Below are 26,066 nucleotides of genomic sequence, written 5' to 3'. Positions count from 1 at the left end.
TAGCCATAGGCAAAACTGTATCGGACCGGTGTAACGTTGGTACTAATTCATCCATCGCAAAGAATGATTTTTGTAGCACGTGCAACAAATATGTGTAGGTACAGCCCTGCCCTGGATACATCTCTCAACGTGCGCTCTAAAACATTTGGTTTAAATGGAGATGTAGATCATCACGGGTGCGTTAATAAATCTACATTGAGTTGACACAAATTATTCACTGACGAATTTATATAGTTTCAGTCCTAGTTAGCCTACTTTACTTTGAGCCATGCTCTTCCTAACTTGAATCACGTTTGAAAATAGAGGATTGAAGTAGCCTATATGGGTGTTTGGGAATGAACTTTGACAGATGCTTTTTGAGACTGAGCAGAAATGTCAAAGCCCGGTGTTTAGGATGCATCATAGACAGATTATCTTTCAGGTAGCCTATATATTTTCCATTAAAAACCATCACGTAGCGAACGTGTTGTGGCTAACTCACTCTCCTGTTAGTAGCCTAGGTTATGGTCACAAGCAAATGGCATGACAGTTGAAAGATACAATTAGTGCTGTTATCAATTTGCTTGGTAGCCTATAACCGCATTTATGGTTTTCTACAAATACATCAATAATCAAACTGGCCTCCATCACTCGAGTAGTAGTTATTTAGGAAAAACTGCATTTTTTGGGTTTCGGGGGGCCCAGGGGGCCCGGGGGGCCCGGGGGGGGGGGGGAGTGGCCCCCGGGGACCAAACAAAATTTTCCGTAAAAGTCTAGTGGGGCTACATAACCACCAAATTTCATGTGCCCCGGTGTTTCAGTGTCCCGGGTATCGTTAACCAAAAAGTAGATGACGGGAAAAAAAAAAAAAACTTTGACAATCACTATATGACCACTTCGCTAGAGGCGGTCATAATAAAACTACTTAACATTAAGTCTTAGTATAGATATTGATCTCAGCATCTCAGCAAGCCTTTCATTTAACCCACCGAGGGCAGAAGAAAAGTAGCCTAACAATGTGATGTTATACCTCGAGTCTATAGTCAGAGATACACTTTAGTGTAGCCTAGCATGTGGCATGTGTTTGTTAGCTAACATTTTCTTATTTTCCTTGGTCATCATATCGCTGCTGCAGGCAGGCTATGCGTAACAGAAAGTGAGAGAGATAAAGCCCGCCCTCAGAAACAACTGATAGGTACTGTAGGTCTGCAAAAATAGCACAAGTGGCCTATCACTTTCCCTCTCTCTATTAATCTTGCATGAAATCGACGAAAGTCTCACTCCAGACTATGAGAAATTGCCCCCCCCCTCGCCGAAAAGCAACTAGTTTGCAGGTATGACACATACATAAACACACATACACACACACACACACACGCACGCACGGACACGCACATACACAAACACACATACATGCACACACAGGCACACACGCAAACGCACACACTCACACAGGCATGCACACATGCATACACACAAACACATGCACGTACGCACACACACACATACATATAAACACACCCACACGCACATAAACACACCTACACACACATAAACACACACACACACACACACACACACACACACACACTCACTCACAAGTCAAAACACATACACACATACACACATACACACAGAGAAGCATGCATACACAAAAGCAAGCACACTATGCACACACTCATTTACATACACAAAAGTTGCAAGAATAGGGAATAGAGTAGGAGATGGAGACAAATTGACAAGCGTGATTTATTTTTGGGAAACAAAAATATCAAAGGGAAATACACCATCAAAACCAGCTGATGCAAAAATCCAAACCTAACAAGGTATTTTTCAAGTAAAAAATATCTATTTTCATTTTTTTGCAATAAGTGAAAAATATACCAGTCCACCAAGAGAAAATCCATTATATTCAATAAGTGTAATGAGATATTTTTGACTTGAAAAGAGACTAACATCCTTGGTAAGATTAGGAAGTTTGCAGTGTGTAGGAGCAGTGCCGTTATATCCTGTATACTGTACAGGAGACTGCATGAGATCAGTCGGAGACATTTTTGATAGTTTCTCTTTCAGTTCTGCTCAGTTTTCTGCACTCTGTCAACTTCTGTCATCATGGTGTTTCTCCATAGTACTTGCTGTTTGCTAAAAGTTTTGGAAAGCATGTGAAGCACATACACCACCTTACTTGCCAGTTTTTTTTTTTTCAAATTTGCTGATGCTGTCTCGTTGAGAACTGTAGCACTGCTGCCTTCTGCTCACCATGTCTCCATACGAAACACAAAATCTAAATTGTACGATCTATCTACACATGATTATTTAGGAGGAATCGAAAAATATGGTGACCCTTTGCATCTTATAAGAGTACATCGGACCAGTACTTTTCAAATTGTAAGCAGACAGACTCACTGACAGACCTGATTACAACACCCTCTCGATGAAAGAATATAGGCTAAAAGGAAGGTGCACCGAAAAAGACCAGCAGAAGAGAAAAAAAACACAACCAGTGACACAGTGCGTCTCCCTTACAAAGCTTTATTACTCAAACCAAAGGGTTGAAATGTTACAATACAAAATACACATGCAGAATAAAGCCTAAAGCAGCAGGACATACACTGTGATTTTTCTTAAGTCACATAGGACATGGTAACTTGCATTACCTTACATAATCGGTCATGTTGACCTGCTCATACTGCACATACGAACTGCTCACGCAATGAACTGATGTGCAATGAACTGATTTGCTAAGAAGTAACAAGTAACTTTTAATGTATTAAAATAAAAATAAAAAATGCAAAAGTTTTTTTTTTTTAAAGTAATTGCAGGCCTATGCATTCACAATTGAGCAAAAGAATGAAAACAGAATGCATGCTCATTGATGACAATTCTAGCACCCTATTGAGTGATTAGTTGATCTGATAAAGAAATGTTAAGCAAATGGAGTTTACTAATAGATAGATCTATGCTGACTTATTGCACTCATTCTGCCCAACACTGACTTTTGATAATGTATGCATATGTTGTAATGATCACTGCGACACTCTAGATGTCGACCCAGGTTTGATTTTCAAATGCTCTAAGTCACTTTGGTAGAAAGAATCTGCTAACTAGGCAACCTGTCCTCTCTTTCTATTTTGAGAGTTCATTTTTTTATTACCTTTAGCTTTGTCTCCACCCCCATTTTTCCCTGGGCCTTTAGTTTTGTTACCTTTGTTTTTAGCTTCACCTCCATCATTCGCTTGGCAGTTGGGTGAGCTGTCGGTTGTGCCAAGTTCCAAACAAACCTTGGCCTGGTTTCTTAAACTATATTGGAAAGCCGCACGCATATGTTCTGCTGTGACTCTGTCACTATTAGGGACTATGATCGCTGACACCGTGGTGCTCGCTCCACGAGGACGTGGCCCATTAATCTGCATTTGGAAGTTGCAATAACGTCCTTGGTCAAACGATCCCTGACGATCAATTCGAAGGAGTTGACGATTATGTTGCACATTTGGTAAGTGTACTAAGTTGTTACTTGGTCCCTCGCCCAGGTGTGTATCTCGCCAATTGTTAATTAAATCCCCTGCTTGAGTTCTCTGGTTCTGGTTATGGGGTTCTGTTATGCGCCTGGGATCTCTTACTGCTATGAATGTCATATCATTGGTAGACAGGTCAGGAATCACTTCAGGTGCATAACGTTTGATGCGGTGTGGCAGGGAATACACGCCGTCTCCAGGATCAATAACTCCACAGCAGAGAATAAAGGTAAGCAACAGTGTGGGGAGTCTCATTTGATACGCCATTGATTTCAGCTTTGCACTGGAGAGAAAGTTATAGAGCATTAGGAGAAGAACAGGCGGAAACTACTATATTCAGTGTGATAAGTTCATACTCCACTTGGATGCATGTGTTTCATACGGAAAATACAGTTTTTGACATGCATTTATTTATTGGTTTCTAACCAGGAAACTGGTTACACAGTGGTAGTGAACACTATGGTAGTATCTCTCTTCATTTGTAATTGTTCCAATAATTGGATCATTCCATACATATTATAACATATTATCCATACAATTAGGCCTAGTGTTATCACTTACCCTGTTCGCTTAACCTTTTCAATGTTGTTGTGATCCCCAGATATCTATTTTGCTCTCTTTGTGTCTCCTGGAAAGATGTGGCAACCAGTGAGTTGTAGTTGAGTACGTGACATGGCATATTTGTTAACCATTTTTTGTTTTTGTTAAATATGGCCCATAAATAGCAGAGACTTGTAAGAATCAAAATCATGCATATGACACACAAGATTTGATCACATTAGTCACAAAATGTCACAGCTGTACATGAAAGGAGTGTCAGAAGTTGAAAGGTTTGCAAAATGTGTAATATCTATGATTACTGTCCATAGTGAGAAGGAAATTCAGACCCAAATCTAAAAACGGAGCCTAATTGAAGAATATTGTAATTCTACTTTAAAGAGCATGCATTTTGGTATAGGCAATTAAAGTATTGCCCTAAGAGGTAATTTCATTCAGCCCTCATAAAATATATATATTTTTTATTTTTTATAACTGCATTATTAATTGTTCGGGATGATACAGTTCACATGTTTCTTACCAATACTGGTACTGGTACAATACAGGAGGGAGGAAATTCTGCTACAGACTCAGTGATCTGTTTGAAACCTGAACAAAGATGAATAACACATATTTACATCATCAATGTGCACTTTACACTGTACCTCAACATATTGAGTTTTCTTTTCTCATTTTGGTGTGAAAAACAATCTAGCTTATATTACATTCACACTATGTGTGAAAGTAATTGAAAATGCATTATTTAAAAGAACAACAAGTCAGCCAAACCAAAAAATGAAAATGCCATCAAATGCAGCTCAGTTACATATATGGTTATACAGTTATATTGTGTTATACTATACATAACATATACAGTAATTATCACTTAGGCCACACACAAATAAGTTTATACAGTATATATTATCATACTTTTTCACCAAGCATGAAGGTAACAATATTTTTATAATTTGTGTCTTTGTTCTACAGACAAATTACAATTTGTAAAAGTCAACACTCACCTGTAGCTGTAGCTCTTCAGAGTGTCTCTAAAGGGCTGCCTCCTTGACTCAAGACTGATGCTTTTTATGCTACTGGGAGCCTGAGTCAGCAAAACACGTGGTTCCAGTGTAGGCCCATTCATACCAAGAACGATAACGATAACTATAAATAAATATCGTTCTCGTTAATATGAATGACGACGTTCACACATAAACTATAACGATAACGACATGAAGAACGATATTATTGGGGATCACTTTCAGAGAAATTTTCAGAACAATAAAAAGCTAATAGCCAATCAGAACCCATCGAATTGTATCCGTCACATTCATTAACACAAGGAGATACTCTGTTTATCGTTGTTCAGTGTGAACACTTTTATCGGTATGGTTAAAGATGTCGTTATCGTTATCGTTCTTGGTGTGAATAGGCCTTAATAAAGGGACATGTTATCTATCTAGTAATTTGTAATGACATTCTGTGTACTTGTACCAGTACCTGTGTAGTTTTTCAAAAATGTATTACATCCAGGATAAAAAAATGTTTCAAGCAGGGGGAGCGCTGTGGCGCAACAGGCTAGCGCCTGTACCATGAACGGGTCCGAGCACCCACGGGGACCCAGGTACTGACCTGCGGTAATATCCCAGACCCACCCCATATCTCTGCCCCAAAATATTATGTACTTTGTAAGTGACATCAACAAATTTGATGTCGTTTAGTCTTGCCACTCATATAAAATAGGTGCACTTTGGTAACATTTTAAAAACCAAGCATAACAGTGCATATTGACCCCTACTGTCACTGTGAATGTTAATGTCAGTTGAATGTAAAATCACAGCATGAATGTTGTATCAAAACAAAATCACAATCTTTAAATTCAAATATTGCTTAGCATTATCTTTTAAACTTTGAACAACATGGATTAGGCCTATCTTAAATGGTATGTTCATTAAAACCATCAAGGCCATTTAAATCGACTGCCAACTTCAAAGGAATATTTCAGGAATCAAACAAAGGAACAAAGAATGCTATAAATTATAGAAAGAAAAAAAGTACTGTACAGTACTGACGAGATACAGACTTATAGGGCAACAGGTGCTATGGGGGGAGACTGCAATAGGTCAACCATTCCTGTTTCATATATCCAGTTGTTGTGGGTCTCATCATATCTGTGAATAGTCGTAATCTTGTGATGTAAAAGGATATGGGAATTCCAGTAGGAATGGAGGAATAGAGCCACTTGCGAGATGTCCTGGAATACACTCAGTCCATCTTGCTTTCATATTGATTAGCAGTAAAGTTTTGATGAAGATCTTACAATGCCCTTTCATCAAACTAGCCAAACACTGTTCCGTAATTGACGGTATCATGCACACATGGAAGCACTGACACACAAATGAACGATAAACAGCATGTGGCAAAATAATAAGAAAACCAGGCAGCTGTGTCGACTGTAGTAAAAAGTTCAATATTTTGTGTTTATAATAATAGGATAATATACAGTAACCTAATCATGTCTATAACAACAATTATAAGTACATTTGGATGGGTAACAGGCTATAATACAGTAAATCCCATTTATAGTTAATTTAATTGACATTGGCATTTAAAGACTTGGGATATCCTTTACTAACCCCCTGGTTAACACTACATGTTTGATTCACTTCTTTTGTTAAATTCTTTTACATAAACATTCTTTTTTTTTAAAACGAGAGGGAGTAGAGATGCAGGCGACACTATAGGCTATACATTACAAGACACCCCCCCCCCCCAAAAAAAAGCTGTCTGTTGTTATCCCTGAGCAGGCCTGTACAGTGCAGTACGTGCCTCAACAGGGGCACGTACTGCACTGTACAGCCTCTGTAACAGCACTCTCCAGCTGGAAAAGCTTTGTGGTGTCGACAATTAGGAATAAAGGAATAAATAGTCATGAAATAGTAAAAATAATAAGGATAAAGGCACTAGTCACTTGATGGTCTTTTGGACCCACACCGTCGACTTCAAGGCACCTAACCCTAACCTTAACCCTAACCCTAACCCAAACCTTAACCATAACCTTAACACTAACCCTTGACTAACCCTAGCGCCTTCCAGACTGCAATGCCTTGAAGTTGACGGTGCAGGGGCTCAAAATACCATAGATCCTGATAGTCTTTTGTGAACTGACATGAACGTTACTGAGTGTGGTTAAGAACATGCTCCTAATTTTTGAATAAATCATATTTATTTTTTTCTGTCAACCTGGACCTTCAATCACAAGTGCTCAACTGAATATTTACTGGGCACACAGGAAAACTTCAGCAAAGGTATTTCCATTTAAGGCAAGCATCGCTCAGAAATCAACTGAAGCGTGGGACAGTCCTGTTATCTTTTATGGACACTAGGAACACTTGACCTTTTATCTCCATATTTCAAGATGCAGCATCATGTTTGCGAGTGTTGCTAAAAAGGAGAACAAGCAAGTGTTGTGCAAATGCACCTTCTAACGGTCAGTCGGGTTCCCACGGGTCCTTAAAAGCCATGAGAATTTGTGAAAATGAGGGGGAAATCAAGGCCTTGAAAATGTTTGAAAATAGACATTAGTAATTAAAAGTGTTTGCATTTCTATATTCTGTTAGAGAAGGCAAGATAACTAGCCTACTTTGTCAGCCATCACTGAAAAATAGCACAATTGATAAGCGTTGGCACATTCAAGCCTCTCTCTTTTTTAAATGTTGTCTGTAAGTTTCTGTAAAGCTATAAAGATATTGTAAACAATTTGTAGCCTAACAATTCATCTTGATCCAACTGTTGGGTCTTTGAATTTGAGGGAATTGGACCTGGGAAGTCCTTGAAAAGTCATTGAATTTTAAGAAGGTGTGTGGAAACATCGGGTCAGATTAAATCTATTTTACAGTGTACATGGTTCATACTGTTAATGTTGTAATAACAGACAAAGGGCAGAACATTATTCTTTCTGAACGACCACTTTAATTGATTTTTCCCGTATAGCTGAAAGGTTCCTGAAACCTACAAATAACTGAACTACACAAAGTATACATGTTTCTCTTTAAAACACAATGTTATTACATTGAACTAACATATTTTGCCACATTAATTTATTTATCCAACAGAATCATGTAAGATGAATGTGAATCACATAAGTAACTTCTAAGCATAGGCCTCAGTGCAATAACACTGAGATAATCAAGCAGCTATCCGTTTTGTTGGCCAAAGTTTTCACATTTGTTTGTAATGTTAGTTATGCTTAAATGCCAGGAGCTGGGTTGTATTGTATGTTATGCTTACAGATGAGCATGCTTTATTCATTTTAGACACTTACTTGTCGTAAAACTGATGTACACATTACAATTGAGCAAATACAATGGGTCACTTCAGATAAATGTAAAAGTAAGTTTAAAATGGTAAGATGTTTTTTTACACTGGGTGATAAACTCCTTCAGCTCTGTTAAGATTGTTTAATGGTCCACTTACAGCGGTTGGTAGTGTGTTTTCTGGTTTGACTTTGTAAGAAAGTTACATAACAGGCTATCCTCCACAGACCAGGGTTGACATGTAGAGATTCCTAAATATGGCCTCAATATAAGATATCAGTTAAGTCAGTGTTCTTCAATGATAGCACTCCTCACAGTCTTGGTCACTTAATTGATCAAGTGAGGTTGATTATCCCAATAAGGATGGAAAAAATCTCAAGCAGAAGGAAATCTAAATCATGTAGCACTGAGGTTCAGTATAATAGCAGCATTACAAGAACATTACATTACATCAGAGCATTACATTGATCAATCTCACATTGAGTTCTCCAGCTGCTCTTTGCAAATTGCAGCGCACATACACGTTATAATCTCAAAAACACAAAATGGCATGGTGTGGCACATGCTAATACCAATTTACCATATTATCAATCATAAAGTCCTAGAATGAAAAGCATTTTCTCATTGATGACATATCTGATTTTGGTGCTTTGTTTTGCAAATATAATAAATATAATAATATGAATTATATCACATTTTAAATGTTTAAATTTATTTTGTTTAAAAATATGAAGGAATTCAATATCCAGAATCAAATATATCCGTCATTAAGTTTGTACATGCAGTATAGGAATAAATACATATGAGTTTTAGTTTTGGAGACACATGCATGCACCTAAGGAGCTACTCTTTCTGTATGTGAATGTATTTGAGTCAGAGAGGCAAAGTGCATTTCATGTTATCTTTGTGCTGGTGCTTGTACATCACACGGTTATACTGTATGTGGTGTGTATGTATGTATGTGTGCACGTGTGTGCATCTGCATGTGGCTGAGTTAGAGTACGTCTTGCCTGCTTGCATTGATGTGTTTGTGTGTGTGTCTGCGTGTGTTTGTGTGTATATGTGTCGGTGCGTGTGTCAGTGTGTGTGTACATATAAGACTGGCACATTTATTTCTCTTCCTCATCCCCCTCGCTTCCAGGGCTTCCAGGGCTTCTGCGGCGTGCTTTCGGGGTGGGTGGAGGTGACCTGAAGCGCAGGAGGGGCCAGTGGGTCGGGGGCGAAGGAGAGCGCCCCCTGGTGGGGCTGCTGCTTGGAGAGCCGCGGGGGGACTGATACGGCGACAGGGCCTGGAGCACTCGTCCACTCCGCTCCTGAATCATGTGCTGCACGCCGAGGGAGAGGAAGAGGAAGAGAGACGATCAATTCAACAGATACCCCAATGCCTTTGATGACCATACCAAACACAGAAGATGCTCTCAGCAGCTCTCCATGGTACGTGTATAAGTGACATGGCACTGAATCTATTTTCTAGGATTGGTGCGTGGGGCACTCAATAACGACAAAAAAAGGTCCGCAGTTCCCCCCAGCTCCCCCCAGCTCCCTAGCAAATATTTAACTACATGACATTTCAAAAAAAGGTGGATCTTCTCAAGGTTTCTTCCTACTTGTATCTCCAATTCCAGGGAGTTCTTCCTCGCCCCTGTTACTCATGGGCCTTCTCTGATTGTTAAAGCTCTGTAAAGCGCCATGAGACATGGCACACAAGCAGTTCCCCCATCAGCTCCCTAGCAAATATTTAACTACATGACATTTCGGGGCAATTCCTTCGTCAGAGCTTCCTGGGCGCATTTTTTTTGTCATTTTCGTTGTTATTGCTGTGACTTTTTTGCTTTGGTTCAGCACCCCAAGTTTAGGCCACTTGGATGTGTGCGCATGCCTTTTGGAGACTTGTCATGTGTGGGACACTCACCCAGGCTCCGTCAGGCCCAAACAGCTCCAGGAAGTTCCCGATGAACTCGCGGGATTTCTCCTCCCACTTCAGGATGAGGTCATGGCTCTTCTCCTCCACCCGGTGCACCAGGTGCTTGCTCTTCTCCTCCAGGGTGTGCACCGTCTCCTTCATTTTGTCCACCTGGTTCTGCAGACGGTACTTCTTGTCCTGGAATTAGTGGGATATCAGTCAGGTCAGGTCAGGGTTCCTCAGTGAGAGGCCCCTTATAGTTTTGGTCACTATAAGATGTAATTGATTGAGTGGGAAGGGCAGATAAAACCTCAAGCAGAATGAAAATCTAACTCATGTGGGTATCTTGTTCAGTGTAATAGCACAAAATATAGTATCAGGTGTGCAATGCCCTAATGATTGACTTACATTGATAAATCCCACATTGAGTTCTCTGGCGGTGTAACCTCTTTGCAAATTGCGACGCACATACACGTCATAATCTCGCACAATCCGGGTGATAAGGTCAGAAGTGGAGATTCCATCTGTCCGTTGAGTAGCCACAAACATTCCTGTGACACACAAACACACACACACACACACACACACACACACGAGTGAACATTCCCATAGAATAAACAAAAAATGAGGAATTAAACAATTCAAGAGTCTTCATGTTATGTATGAGTTTGAACTGCCAAAAGGTGTTGTATTAGTGCTATAAAAAAGGGTTGTATTAGTGATACAACATGCATACTGCACCTGCTTCTTTGATGTGTTTGTAGACATCATCAGATCCTGCTGATGTGTATGGGATGTCATCATGGGCCACAAAGTCAATCTGTGACAAAAAAAATGAATGCATCTCTGTGGAGTGTGTCTTATCTTCAGAGAGAGAGAAAGACAGATGAAGGGTTCAGATGCAAAAGCCTCTAAATGCCACCTACGTCAAAAATGAGATAAAGATGGTGAGTGAATGCTCTCCTCACATAGTATACGTTAATCAAATAATTTAACTTCAAAACACATCAAATAACACTCTCTTCCTGGTCTGAAATATCGATTTCTATGCAAAAACCTATAGGAACCGGATTTTAAATGCTCATTTAAAAGAAATGTGGTCAGACGGCTTTAGAGGGTTTTGCATCTGAGCTCTTCAGATATAGATCAATGGGAAGATAAATAGATAAAAAGAAAGAGAAAAAGAGAGAAAAGGTGAGAAGGACAGACTTACCCTGTGCATCTTTAGAAACTCAGGGCTAATGGTCCAGGGTGCATCACGGACCACCTCATCGACATAGCGACAGTGTCGCAAGGCCTCATAACGTTCACCCTCGGTCATCACGGTGTAGCCCTTACACTTGTGTGTGAGTTCATCGCTGCATACTGTGAGAAATACACACGCACAAACACACACACACACACGCACACACACACGATCCCTCACGATAAATCAACATGGCCTAGACATATAAGTTAATGCTTTTGCGTTTAAGAGATCAGCTTTACCAATGACTCACTCTGTCTCTCGTGGTTCACAGTCAACAGTACAGCCAAGCACAAAATAATCTCCATTTAAGGACTCTCCTGATTTACAAGAACACAAATGCAAGTACTGTAACTGTGTATATACCAGTATTTAGCAAGTGACTTCACATACCTCCTACTATTAGCTGTGTGTTTGGAAACAGGGCCTTGGCTTGCATCAGAGCACGGGCATGACCAGAGTGGAATAGGTCAAATATGCCATCTGCGTAGACTCTCACCGGCCGATCCGCTTCAGTCATAAAAAATAACACACACACACACACACACACACACACAACTCATGTTCACTAGTTCGCCCGTCGGCATGATTGCTATACTGAGTGAATAAGCTAAGCGCGTGTTTGGCATGGTAGCTGGTGATCATGGAATGCCTGAAGCGGAGATCGCGATTTTAGAGCGATGGCCGCTTGCACCCCCCAATGTAAGGAGGATGTGTAACTGGGCTATCAGTGAAATGGAGGAGTAGGGGGAGGAGGAGGGATAATTTTGCGAGTGCCGCAGCGTGTGACGTATGGATAAGGAGGCCGGCTTAAATAGCCTGGCGGCGGAAGACAGGTGATTTAATTGCTGTCAATCATCCCTAAGGGCTCCTCCCGAACTTTGTTTAGAAAACATCATTTAATATCCACATGTTTGTTTATGTCTCCCCTTTATTATAGTCATTATGTTCTTATTCGTCATTTCTCCAAATTAAAGTGAGTCCATTTTTTTTTACATGCTTCTCCAATCAAGATGCATCTAAGGAAGGAAGAGTCCTACAGTTGTTGGCTATCAGACTGACCTGGAGTTCCTCTGCGAGCCTGCTCAAGTGTCACTCTCTCATAAGGGATGGCCATCTCACTGCCTTTGGCCCTAGCAAAGATTGCAGGCTGTGACAATGTCTAGTGGAGAAATGACACAGACACAAGATGCATTAAAGTATGATGTTGGCCTTTCATTGTGAACAATATAATACAGTATAGACCCTTTCAATCTGTTCCTCGAGGATTTCCTGTTGAAACGTTTAATTCAAACAGAGACACTTTGAAATGAAAATGATTCAGGCTTTAATGTAATGTCTTAAAAAAAAAATTTTTTTGGTCCTCATTCATTAGCTCAATATTGTTTTCTGTGCCACTGGAAATGCCTTAGGAATGCATATGTTTGTTTATGCCGTTGAAAGGTTCTATACTGACTGACTACAGCTGTAGTCTGAAAGGGTTTTGTGAAGCTTCTTTAAAAAGATTCCACTGAACTGTTAAAATAAAGAATGTTTTATTTGAATGGTAATTAAAGCTGCGATGCTTCTCAAAGCTTGCAATTAATAATCCCTAGTACTATTTTTTGGTGCTCCAATGGAACTAAAGGAATGCTTTATTTCTAAGATTGGAAGTAATACTTGGAATTGATCCCGAGTGTGTAATTATCAGAGACAGAGCGACCCAGAGGACAGGAGTTCATGCCAAATCGGTTCCAAGTAGAGCTGTTCAGTTTGACCTCATCTGTTGGAGCGCCTGTGCCAGACAGATATCTGAATGATCATGACACCCAGGTAATGGACTCTGAAGCCCATTACATAACCCCTAACAGACTAATGTTAAAGCTAAGACATAGGGGAGAGCTGTGGTGGAATTGGCTGCAACGTCCATACCACTGTCAGGTCCAAGTGCACACAGGGACCTGAGTTCAAATCTGATCCACAGTCATTTCCCGATCCCACCCCATCTCTCCCACTTGCTTCCTGACAGTCTTCACTGTCCTATCTGAATAAAGGGGAAAAATTAAAAAAAACAACAACAAAAGAAATAGACAAAGATTGGTGTGTATCAGAGATGGACAGGGAATGCAATACGAGCAAAAAAATATTTATTTTTTTTACTATTAGAAAACCTGGACGGAATGTTTGCACACATTGTCATCATGGTTTATATCTAAGTTTTGATAAGACGTTTAGTGATAGCTCACACATACAGCTTTCCAAAGCAGTTATCTGTAAGCATATATAAACAGTAATGAGTAATGTTGTCATACTCCTTTGGACCCTCAGCTGTTTCTGATAGGATTTGCTGATTGGTTCATGTATAATTTGTGAAACCGAAAGACTTACACAGTTCTTCAATGTAAGGTAATGTGAAATGTATTAAGAGAATCCAGCATCACTAATTATTTCTCCCTTTTACTATTTTCTGTAAAAGTGCAATTTGAACACTCAATATGGAGTGTTCTTATTATAAACAATCACACATCTTGAACTTAATGGCTAAATGAGATAGTAGATATGCAACAAACTAAACATCAGCACAACATAATGATATCACAGGCCTAGTATGAAGATGTAACCTCAGATATGGAACAAACTAAACATCAATACAACTTACAGTTTTTCTCAGTCGCTTTGGTGCTTTTCTCACATTAAAATGAAAATTCTCATAACTAACTATTAGTTCAACCTCCACAACATTTAGTCATTTGTGCACATCATAGTAGCAATTTCTCCTTCCTCTGAACAAATTCCAAATGCTTTTGGACATGTATCAGTTGCTTTCAAACAATTCTCTGCTGTTTTATAATATTATCATTTGCTTATGTCATGTCAGTCAAAATGAACTATACTTATGGATGCTGAATCGTTCCCAATACAACTAGTCTTCATTTCATTGCTTGAGTCATTACATACAAAATTGTTGAACTATCCTCATTCATCCTCATAAATTCTGTTAGCCTGGTGGGCCATCCTATCATTGAAATGTATAGTCTGGAATTGAACCATTCACCTCGCTTAATCCAAGGGGTGGGCAGAGAATTGTCTTTCAAACTGCCTAGGCATGCAATAGGCCAGCGCTACGACCATATCCGTATCCGGTCGGCAAAACGGCAAATACATCCTTCTTCGAAAGGAATGACTTAAGTGCATTGTGTTGCTCAACTTTCACAAAAAAAAAAAGTCCAACTCCTCCAAAGTTGACGCCAACGCCGATTCAAACAACCGCTCTTCGTTCGCCATAGCCACCTTCCTTGTTGTTCACTGTCGCAGGACTGTCGTTATCCTGTTAAGCCCGTCTTAAGACTCTCTAACAAAATAGAGCGCTGTGATTGGATGACGTCCACGGCGTCAGCCAATAGAAATCCCTATGGTTTGATACTAGACGTACAGGCTGAGCAAATTAATTTGCCGCCGCTAGGGTGCGTCTAGATTTCTAGGCTAAAATTCTGTCACAATGCTGTACAACTGCAAAGAGCATATACAGTAAAAATAAGAAACATACATATTCAGTGTCTTGCACTCACTTTCTCCCCTAACTACAGAAATGTGTAACTTTACTGTATTTTCAAATTGCTGTACAACCTTTTTATTGCATTGGAAAACACTGAGAGAATAAAGTCATAATGAAAACATGACAAAGCCATTTGATTCATTGCCGGTCGGCAAAATGAAAGTTCATTGTTCATAAACGATGGTGTCAAGACTTGTCATTTTAATGACACTGGCAGTTTCATTGACATGAATACTTGCTCTTGAGGAATATCATAGGCCTCATACTGAGATGTTACCTCAATTTAACTTCACTAAAATCCATTGGTCCTATACTTCTCTTGGAATGTCAGACATGCTGCACGTTCATGAGTTCTAAGGTTATGCAAGAGTTGCCAACAGGACATTTAACTCCAGTGAAATGCTACAGATCACATGTGCAATACACACTTCCGTAGCCTAAAGCCTTAAGATGAATAGAATACCCTTCTATGTGCTTATTTGTCAGTTGTTGGTCAGTAAGAATTGGCCACTCTCAAAATAAGTAAATCTTTGGATGTGGCTTAGACTGTTTCTTCCATATCTGAACAGACTGCGACTTAGTTATTTTATAGGACAGGAGAACGGTCCTGTCCTTTGACTTATTGAGAAGCAGCCTCATATAAAAGAACATGTGAATATGTCCCTGCTTTTCATAAATATAGCCTGAATTAATGCAGACCACTTAATTTAATCATAGCCCACCTGTCGTGGTTTATTCCGGCGACGACGTTGCTGTTGCTGTTGGGGTTGCTGCTGGGGTTGCCTCTGCGCGCCGCCACCACCACCACCGCCCCCCCTGCTGCCGTTGTTGGCTCTCGGGCCATTCCGTCTCTTTCCTGCCATGTTGGAACGCAACAGGTCTGTCTTGCGTTTGCCTGAAAGCAGTATCAGATTGTAGTGGAAACAGAGCTGTAGTGTCCTCCACTGATATTGATTGTCGGTCTCTTCAACATCATTGGTCCGTCAAGAGTACAAAGTCCATTCTAACACTGACACGTTACTGCCGAAATCCTTAGACAACATAACCAGTCTCTTGACTAGTTTAACAGTGGCAAAGGTTGGTAAAAAAAAAAAATGGGCGCATATCACAGTGACAAATCCTTTCCTCACTGCTAGTTCTTACAATTTGTTTATTTTTGGATTTTAACATTCATCGCAGTCGGCCTTAATAGACGTAAGAGCTTTATTCCTTTCTATTCATTTGTGTTTTATCATTCCCCATTAATTTCACCTGAGTCCATGAAATAGTCTATGTAGGCTTACAGTAGCCTATCATTGACTTTTAACGCTTATAATATAGAGACTATGGTAAACTCAGTTTTGGACTTTGGACCTAAACAAACTGTGAAGCCACCCAAAGAACATCTCAGAACAAAAGCAGCCTACCTCGATTAGCCTATGTAATCTGATTGGAATTTGGATGTGGACGTTTTCAGAGCTGGTGTTAGCCTACAGTCAGCCTGAAAACGTAGAGCAAAATAAAATTCAAAGTTAAATGAAACAAGGTAAATGATCCAAGGGGACACATTATTAAAATTACATTAAGCGCCCCTATAGCCTCCAAACAGGTGCTTTGGTGGTGCCGCTGGTTATGAGTGAGTGGTCTGATATTTCAGTTCAGACGGACACGATGACAACCAGAAGAGGTCAGTAGAGCTCTTATCTCTAAGAAGTAGGCTACTGATAGAATCCATAATGGATCCTTTCTCATCTTGCCACATGTAGGCTACTTGAGTGACTGTCCAGGATAATTAATAATATTTTCCGGGACACGAATTGTCCCGGTTTTTGGTGAAAATTAACTTCTGATTATAATTTCTGCTAGTTTCAAATGAAATGGCTTTTCACAAATCAAATGTGGCAACCCTATAACATGCACAAACGTGTTTTTATTTGTCTGAAGAAAAAAAAAAAACCTTACTATTCATTATGTCACTTCACAAGGGTGCTCGGTCAGTATATTATGACTGAAAATGCTTGTCAAGTAAGCCTTCAAGCCTTAATCACTTCAATTTACTGGTGGCCAAGTTAACATCCAATTTGGGCCAAAAGGTCTGCATACTGATCCATTCATCTTTCTGTTTAGTTTTCATATTTCTTAAGAAACCAAAGTGAAATATAAATTAATTAAATCAACCAATCACTAAACTAAACCCCAACAGCAATAACATGTGTTATGTTGGCCTAAGGCGTGAGTGTATATGCTGAGACCGTTGTGTTGGGAATGGCTGTGAGCTGAGGAGGCTGATTATTTCAGTGTGGGTGTTAATGCCATAAAGGATCTCTTCTATTGGGCCTTGTGGTTACTTAGAACAGCTGAGCACGAGGTCCTGACTAATGGCACTCTCTTGTTGGAAGAGATGTGCGGATCACTATAACTCTCAGTAAAGCCACTGGGATTTCCAGTTGTTGCTCTGTTTTGATCTTGATGTCTCCTTACAAGCTGGTTTCAATCACATTTGGCTATATATTAATTGACCATAATGGGTCAGAAAGCTACTTAACACTTAACAACATTTTGTTGTAAGCAAGGGCACTTTCAGGCCATACAGTCTTACTGTATCACCATTAAGTGACCATGAGCTAGCATATTAAACAATTTAACAAAAAGTAAAGCGCAAATGCTTTGTCAATCACAATCAAACCAATAACGGTTTTACTGTAAGAGTGGAAAACATGTGTAAACGTTGCTTTCACATTTCTATCAAAGGAAAGTCACAAGGAAAGCAATCCAAACAAATGAAGTAGGATAAGCACTTGCTTGTGATCAGACAGCACCCTGACACCATAGGCTGGTAAGGCATGCGAACAGTAGGACACACTGATGACAGGGACTCTGGTAAGACTAATGAGAAATCAAATAAGGCCTCTTCTCTGCTAAGAAGAATCAGAGGATCAACTTTCCAACTCCCCATTCACTGTGTAGCTAGCTACAGAGATTTACTTTTGAGAAAAGGGACAAGTTTACGCACACTAAATAGAAAAGTAACAAAGAATGTATTATTTTTTTTTCATTTTATGTTCATGTTTAAAGTTCAAATTGGATTATAAACACAAAACACAAACACAAAAAAATCAGTACTACCTAGCTCGAGTTGCTGCAGCCAACAACCAGGATGGACAGTATTTCTGATACATGTATTTAAAATAAATATTACGAATACAAAATAGTATTTTGTCAACTTTTTTTGAGAACTTTAGTCATCCAATCAAAACATATGGAACTGGTTATGTGGTCGCCCTGCAACATTGCTCAATCTGGGCATGCATTGACAATGCCAGAGACTTGTCTCCACTTTGTACCGCTTGACAAGTTCAGTTGTGACTTCTTGAGTGCATCTCTGATACTGTATTTAGGCTATGAGATGTAACAGGCAGGTCAGCATAGTTGATCTGTTGACTTTTTGCAGTTTATGGCATGTCTCGTAGGTAGAGAAAAGCTGTTGCTTTCAAACACTGTCCACTTAAAGGTGCTCTAAGCCAGTGTTTTTCAACCTTTTTTGTGCCACAGCACACTTTTGACACTTAAAATGTCCCACATCACACTAACATCCTGTGTAAAGAAAAAATAAACATACCATAGCCTAAAATCAAATAATACACAGATATGGCTTTATTATGCCTTCTATGCAAGACCTGCTCAATTAAACAAGCGCCCTCTGTTTCATTTGTAGGTGACTATATCTAATTTAATTGTTGTTATGAACTGGATATGTGATGATTCTGTGAATACTGGATATGGGGCCCCCGTTGTACAATGCCTGCATACCACAAATAGTGCAATCATACAATCAATGAGAGCATGTGGTTATAAATTCTTTGATGCAACAGTTGCTTTTCTGGACCAGTGAGAGACATTTGGGTGCCCTGGCACAGTGGTTGAAAAACACTGCTCTAAGCGATGCTGGGTAACGTCACTTCTGTTGACCTTCAAACAAAACAGAGAGCTAGCTCGCTACTTCCTCCCCCTCCCTCCTGTGCAATTGAAACTCTCCTAAATGCGCATCTCGTCTTTGATTTGCTGGAACAGTTTGTTATGTTTTTATGGGCTAGGTTTGTCCAGGTTGTTTTTGTTGCCGTTTTTGGAGCCTAAGCTGTCCACAGAGATTGTGTTTTTTTACAGTGTATTCAGGACACAGACAGCTAGCGGTTGGTTAGGTGATGTTTAGAGTAAGTGACATAGAATGTTTTAGCCTAAAAAACGCGTGACATCGCTTAGAGCACCTTTAATCAACACAGTCAGTGTACTGATGAAGGAATAGATTAAATAGACAGATAGGGAAGGTTTGTAAAGTGATATCATGATCCATTTAAAGAGTATTTTTAGTACTTTCAAAATACAAAACTACAGTATTTTATTTTTGATACATGGTGTGGCTAATGTATTTTGTAGTTTATTTTGATACACTTAAACTTATGGTATTTGATATTCTATTTTAAAATACATTTTGATGTATTTTTGCCCATCCCTGCCAACAGCTAGAGCAGCGAGGCAGCTACAGTGCTACACTCTGGGGGCATCTTAAAAATCATGCCCCCCAGACTGTAGCTGCCTGGCTGCTCTACGTGTTGGCTGCAGCAACTCGAGCTACAGTAGGTAGCACAGTACCGACAGTACTCAGTGACTGGAAAACAGAGATCTATGTGAAAAAGTTTTCCTTTAAGGCACCAGGAGGGGGGGTTACCTAACACACATACATAGGCCTACTGCACAGCTACGTACCAGCTAGCTACCACTACACTCAACACCAACTCATGTACATCCAAGCTGGGTTTGAGGCTGCACACTGCACAATTTAAAAAAAATGATTACATTTAATTTAACAGGATAATAACAATAACCACTGAGTATATATGGGGACTACCATAAAAGTGTTAGAAGTTACAACACTAACAAGGTGTTAAAATGTTACACTGTGAGAGTTAAACAGAAACATCACATTGGAGTATTTGAACACCAGAGGCCTGTGAATTCTTTCTTGAAACCCCAACTCCTAGTGATGCTATTTAAAGGCACCCTTAAGAGTTTTCAAACATTTTCAAAATCATTTTGATGGCACATAACCTCAAAACAGGACGAACAGCACCTCTGCCATTCTCTGAGCCGTCCTATAGGCGACTAGCAACTTTCTTTGTTCGGATAGGAACTGTGCCACCCCTCTGAAATCAAAATGTAAAGGAGCTGCTATGCTACAGGGATTCGGAGATCTCTTTCTACAGACTGTTGTCTATGCATTCCCTCTATATTATATTGGAGTAATGTTCACACTTTGTTGCAAAGGCACATATTTAGTTTGTTTATTATTACACTTCTCAACAGTAGGGGGACCCTGAGGGCAAATCTTCTTCACTTAAACCCAGTGGTTAAACTGACACTAGTATAGTGATGATTGTTTTTTATATTTACTTAGTTAGATACAAGGTATACAGTCTTTTTGAAGATCCTAAAATTAAGAGTATTAAATCATCCTACTAGTGAGGAATCATATGCATCAGGTGCATATCTAATAAGAGTCCTGTGGCCAGACTGAGGGATTTGAATTTAATTCTGGCTGCTAGGAAGGCAATAAAATTAATAGCGACTTTATTCACTCTCTCTCTCTCTCTCTCTCTCTCTCTCTCTCTCTCTCTCTATGAGTAAAACATTAGGCTTTAGGTTATCAACATGTTTTATCAATTTTTTTTTTTACATTTTAGGGGTTTACACACTGAATGCTGAAGGGTTTTCCTATGATTACATTACATTTAGCAGACACTTTTTTTGTCCAAAGTGACTTACATATATCAACTATATTACAAGGGATTACATTGTCTCTGGGTCAGCTTGGGGTTAAGTGCCTTGCTCAAGGGCACCACGGTTGAAGCCAGGAATTGGACCAATAACTTTCAGGCTCCTTAACCACCACACTGCCACTGCCCCGATGATGGGAACAGCTCTCTGGGTCAGTGTGGTCCAGTGAGTGTGGACATTTGGCTGCTGTGCCCCTTGGGCTCGCGGGGATTGCTTAGCATGCCGGTGGGCAGATTATCACAATTACCTGCCAGCACTACGCTACACTGTTCATGGGCCACATTTAGCCTGTGGCTCTCAGCCATATTCACACCAGCGGGAGCCACCGTTGGCTTCTGGGAAACCATTTTAGTGGCAGTCTGCTGTCTGTCTTTCTGTCTGCAGAGTAAATTGAGTGGCTCTCTATCATGTTGGCAGGTGGCTGACATGGAGGGGGAGCACCTGTGCTTTTGTGCTCAGAAGGAGTGCTGGAGCTTCCCAGAATAAAGAGGTCTTCCCCAGAACTGTTACGGGCCTTTGTGACATGGCCTCATTCAAAAAGCCAATTGGCCTGCTTTCTAATAGTGAAGATGTCAAGATTTTATTTGAACTGGTGTGTGTGTGTGTGTGTGTCTGTGTCTGTGTGCATGTGTGTGTGTGTGTGTGTGTGTGTGTGTGTGTGTGCGGGAGGGGGTGGCTTGAAAGGTAATTAATCAACATGTCACACAAGTGTCCCACCAATTTCTTAATGGTTAAATTCTGTGTATTTGCATTTGTGCTATAGCACTGTAATCTCCGCTTTCACAAAATATCTTAGACGACATTACACGCAATATGCTGTCAAAGTACAATTTTGCCATTTAGATGTTTTAATCAAACACGAGATGCATTGGGGTCTTACTGGAATCATGTTAGGAGTAATGACAGAGAATAATTGAGTTAACTTTATGACTACTGGCCTCCTGCCACAGATTTCTAGAGGTACAGTCTGACCTCTGCCCAGTTAGCCATGCGCTCCAAGTGTTTAATTACCTCCATTATCTGTTTATCACTGGGCTGGTAATGAAAATGTCGACCCCGCCTGGGCTCATAACTCAGATCACGGAGGAACCTGGGACAGACAGTGCAGTGGCGACGTTGTGCGGTGACTGATAGCTGGGCCTGATAGGTCAGTGGAAATACAATTTGGATGAGCATTCCCAACAGTTACATGGTCACCTAGTGTCTGAGATGGTGTGCTGGCAATTTTCAGAACCACACAATGTGGCCTTTGAATTTCTAGGAAGGAGACATAATGAGGATAGACATATGTTACATTGTGACAAGCCTTCGACCTCCACAGGAACCTCCATCTGTCTGTCGGGGGTCCATGGGATATCTGTGGAAAGTCAGTGCTTTGTGTGGGGTCGAGTGGGGCTCTTCTAAGAAACTGCCATGGAGGAAGAATTGGGTCAAGCTATCATCTGGTGCATCAAAATGTTTTACTTCCACGAAAGAATACTTTGAGAGCTGTAATATGACTGGCAGCATGGGTGCAGTGAAAAGCACTCACAGGATTATTGCTAACGTACGTTACATTGGTGACTGGCACACGACCATACTTTGTTTATCAGGGAGAGGACAAAGGGTATCCAACACAAAGGGTCTTTCTTGTAAGGATCACTTCAGGTAGTTACTTTTCAGGACACAGCATGAAGATAACCTGATCAATTTGAGAAGTGCTGCTAGATAGATAGATAGATAGATAGATAGATAGATTGATAGATTGATTGATACTGAGATTAAGAAATATAGATATTTTGTCTCCAATAAGAATATCAATTTCAACTCCACCCCAAACCACCTCATCCCCCGCCCTACAATAAAGGGGTCCTTGGGATTGTCCGTGGCCCTGCCTAAAAATTATTCCAACAATATTTGTCTTGGAAAAAAAACTGTAATACATGAAATTTGAGGAAACACTATGAGGAAGTCTGATCAATTGCAAATCAAATTTTGTGCTTGAGGGAAACTTTTAAGCCTTGAACTATGGCACTCTTATGTATAGTAGTTATTATAGTCAGAAGCAGTACATGGCTCTGAACGCCTTGTGACTATTGCAGATAACCCCCTCATTTTAGGAGCTGGGGGAGTAGGCTGGCTGGGTGTGGAGGGCCGGGACTCCTGATTTACGAAGGTGTCAGGGCCTGAATGCTTATCCCACCACTAAAGCTCTCCCAGGCGGCTGTGTTAAATAAGAGCGGCATCACCAGGGATTTGTGGGCTCAGGGCAAGTTTAGGGTTCCATTACAGCACTGCTCAAGCATGTGGCGACGTCCGTGTGTCACAGCCATCAGTGTGGTATGGACAGGGTCACAGAGAGAGAGAGAGAGAGAGAGAAATAGTGCAGTTGATAAATGCGCTGCAAATGTGATTGTACAATACACTATGTAACCAATGTTGCCTTAACATGTAATATCTCATTTAATTTGGATTGAGAGAGAAAGAGAAAAAGAGAGAGGGAGAGAGAGAAAATGTGTAAAATGGATCTGAAGAATAAAGACAATCATTAGTTTCACTTTGATCTGGCAACAGCGACCTTTCTGCCACTCTCCACTCTACATGTTTGTGATGAGATCATAGTGTGTCTGCTGGCATGTTGTGTGCACAGAGGGGCCTTGTCACAGTGGGGGAGCATTCCTAGGCCATGGTCAAACTGCTTGTCTTTCACCGTCTCTCTCTTTCCATAACCCCCCCCCCCCCCCCCACCCACACACACACACACACACCTACAAAAACTCTCTCTCTCTCTCGCTCTCTCTCCCTCTCTTCTCCCCTTTGTGGTGGTGTCAGACCTTCAGCAGGCTTTGCGGCCAGATATACACGGTCAGAGGTTAATGAGGCCTGTGTTTAATGGGACAAAGCAGACTGTAGTGAGAATCCCCATTAGACAAGAATAAAGGTTGAGCCACTGTCCTCGCTACGTGCTCCATCCCACTCAGTTCTGCTGAGTAAAAACATCAGTCATCAAGTCCTCCATAGTTCTCTCTATCTCAATCTCTATCTATATATACTTGTCATTATATGATGGCTACACTCTTAAAACAAATGTGTTTTTCTCTGTGTCCAGATGGGGACAACACAGTTTGTGTTGTTCCCTTTTTTATTTGTTACACAATATTTGTTGAAAATAACACAACTTGCGTTGTTTTTTAACACATCTCTGTGTCCAGATAGGGACAACACATTTGTTTTAAGAGTGTACGAATGGTCACATATGTGAGCAGGGACATTGTTTCTTAGCATGGCTTGATAGGAATCGAGTTATTTGGTTGTGCTCTCTAGCCAACTGACAACTTAAGTAGAGAAATACAGACTAAAGTATTCTGGTACGCAGACTGGCAGAGTTTGGTCGTGAGTTTTAAGTTGTAAAATCCTAGGCTCAGTGAAATAATTAGCTGGGCTAATTCATCTTTCCCTCTCCATCTCTCTCTCTCTCTCTCTCTCTCTCACACACACACACACAGACAGATATAGGAAGCTTGTCATGTTTTGTCACTTGGTAATGGATATCCTTCGCCTAGCCTTTAGTCTGTGATGTTTTTGAAATAGTACCACTATGCCCTTGAATCAGATGGGAATGAAAGAGATATAGATATAGAATCAGAGAGAGAGAGAAAGAGAGAGTATTGTTTGTTTGAATATACACATTGGTCACATTTTCTAATAAAGAATGGTTGCCTTTGACGAAATAAATCTCTCGATTATATCACTGGACAACAGTCCTTGTGCAATATATAAACATATGTATAGTTAAGACCCAGATTATGCGTACCCATGGCCAGTTATGATTTAAAGTGATTTTTACATGATCTATCTTCTGTAAATAACACAGCCATGTGTCAAAAGATGGTACTTTCTTTCAGTGAAAATGTCCAGTTTGGACGTCCATTGTCCAAGGTCACTGTATTTACACCTCATTGTGTTTGGATTCCTTTGTGTGCACTGAGGGTGACCTCTCGGTGGAGGGATCTGGACAGGTGGGTAATGAGAGTCTCAAACTTGTGGTGCTAATCTGAGTCTTGCAAACACAGGCACAACCCCTCTGTGTTCTGTCAGCAGCAATATCTCTGTGTGTCCCTCTCCATCACACTCACACTCACACACAAACTCTCTCTCTCTCTCACGCACACACAAACTCTCTTTCTCACTCAATCTCTCTCTCGCTCTCTCTGTTTCTGTAATGTATTTCATTTGCATAATGTTGATTGGCTAAAATATCATATTTAAGTGATTGTTGCTTTTCTGACCAATTTAGGCTTCAGTTAGGTCAATAAACTGAACACAACAGAACTATTAAAGCCATATTATAGGTGTGAAACAATAAAGGATGAAAAGAGAATAATCACTTTTTCAAAATAATTACAGTTGAATATTCATTTTACAATATATAAACAGAGAGGAAATGCATTTGGTACTGACTGAGAAATCAATCGTCATCCATATCAAAAGCCATTCAACCAGACTGGTGTTCCAAAATTGCTTCATAATTATTTCAATTCATTGACATTTTAAGCCGTATTAGTCGTTGTTTTTATATCTGAAAATGATGAGGACTTCAGTTGAATAAAGTTAGTTTAAATACAAATGTGCAAGTAGCTACTGTACTTCCTTGTTTGAATGTTCCTTGACATCTCATAATTTTTTATATCATAGAATGCTGATCCTTATGTATATCTTGTGAAGGCTACTGAACTGCACCGTATGCCATCTACATTTTCAATCACTAAAAAACAAGAAGTATTGTATATAATAGGCCCAAGCTGGATATTTTGGGAGACCACTTCTATCACAGTTAAATATTAAATTAGCATCCATCAACAATTTCATTGACAATGAATTTGCTAAAACATTGAAGGACATACATGACCTGAAGTATTTGAAAACCAAAATATACAGTATATGGGATGAAAATGGACCAGTGACAAAATACTGTACAGCCTTTACTATCTTACATCATGTTTAAGGTGGTTGGTGTGTTTTCATGTAACCCCACCCCCATAAGCACAAAAAAAGGCTGAGCTCAATCAATATTATGTTATTAATAATATTATGTACCATGTTGATTTGTAATCATAAGAAGGCCCAAATCATACAACTATAACAGTCACACTTTTCATGTTACAGTCTCAGATGTCTGTCATTATCTGCTGAAAGCATTAGGTGTAATATAACCACGCAAACAAAGGTTTTTATGAGTTATCAACTC

At 40.0% G+C, this 26,066-nt stretch overlaps 1 protein-coding gene and 1 long non-coding RNA gene across 3 annotated transcripts; both read right to left on the bottom strand.

Moving 5' to 3' along the window:
• Positions 1–3,540: 3,540 nt before the first annotated feature.
• On the bottom strand, positions 3,541–5,088 carry LOC121709440. Its single transcript, XR_006031954.1, has 4 exons — positions 5,051–5,088; positions 4,573–4,640; positions 4,056–4,122; positions 3,541–3,777 (listed from the first exon to the last, which is right to left on the bottom strand). It is a non-coding gene; the product is annotated as an uncharacterized LOC121709440 (long non-coding RNA).
• Positions 5,089–7,980: 2,892 nt separating this feature from the next.
• Positions 7,981–16,621, bottom strand: pcyt1bb (phosphate cytidylyltransferase 1B, choline b). Of its 2 annotated transcripts, XM_042093712.1 has the most exons (9): positions 16,435–16,621; positions 15,751–15,923; positions 12,556–12,655; positions 11,887–12,003; positions 11,461–11,612; positions 10,989–11,067; positions 10,656–10,798; positions 10,257–10,445; positions 7,981–9,669 (listed from the first exon to the last, which is right to left on the bottom strand). In XM_042093712.1, the coding sequence occupies exons 2-9, from the start codon at positions 15,889–15,891 to the stop codon at positions 9,454–9,456; spliced, it is 1,137 nt and encodes a 378-aa protein (XP_041949646.1). In that variant the 5' UTR covers positions 15,892–15,923; positions 16,435–16,621; the 3' UTR covers positions 7,981–9,453. The 2 variants fall into 2 exon arrangements, with proteins under 2 accessions (XP_041949646.1, XP_041949645.1); XM_042093711.1 differs by lacking the exon at positions 16,435–16,621 and having other exon boundaries at positions 15,751–15,978.
• Between the last annotated feature and the right edge of the window lie 9,445 nt (positions 16,622–26,066).

Source organism: Alosa sapidissima, chromosome 5 (genome assembly GCF_018492685.1).
Source record: "Alosa sapidissima isolate fAloSap1 chromosome 5, fAloSap1.pri, whole genome shotgun sequence".
NCBI lineage: Eukaryota > Metazoa > Chordata > Actinopteri > Clupeiformes > Clupeidae > Alosa > Alosa sapidissima.
This window is presented reverse-complemented; position numbering and strand designations above follow the sequence as displayed.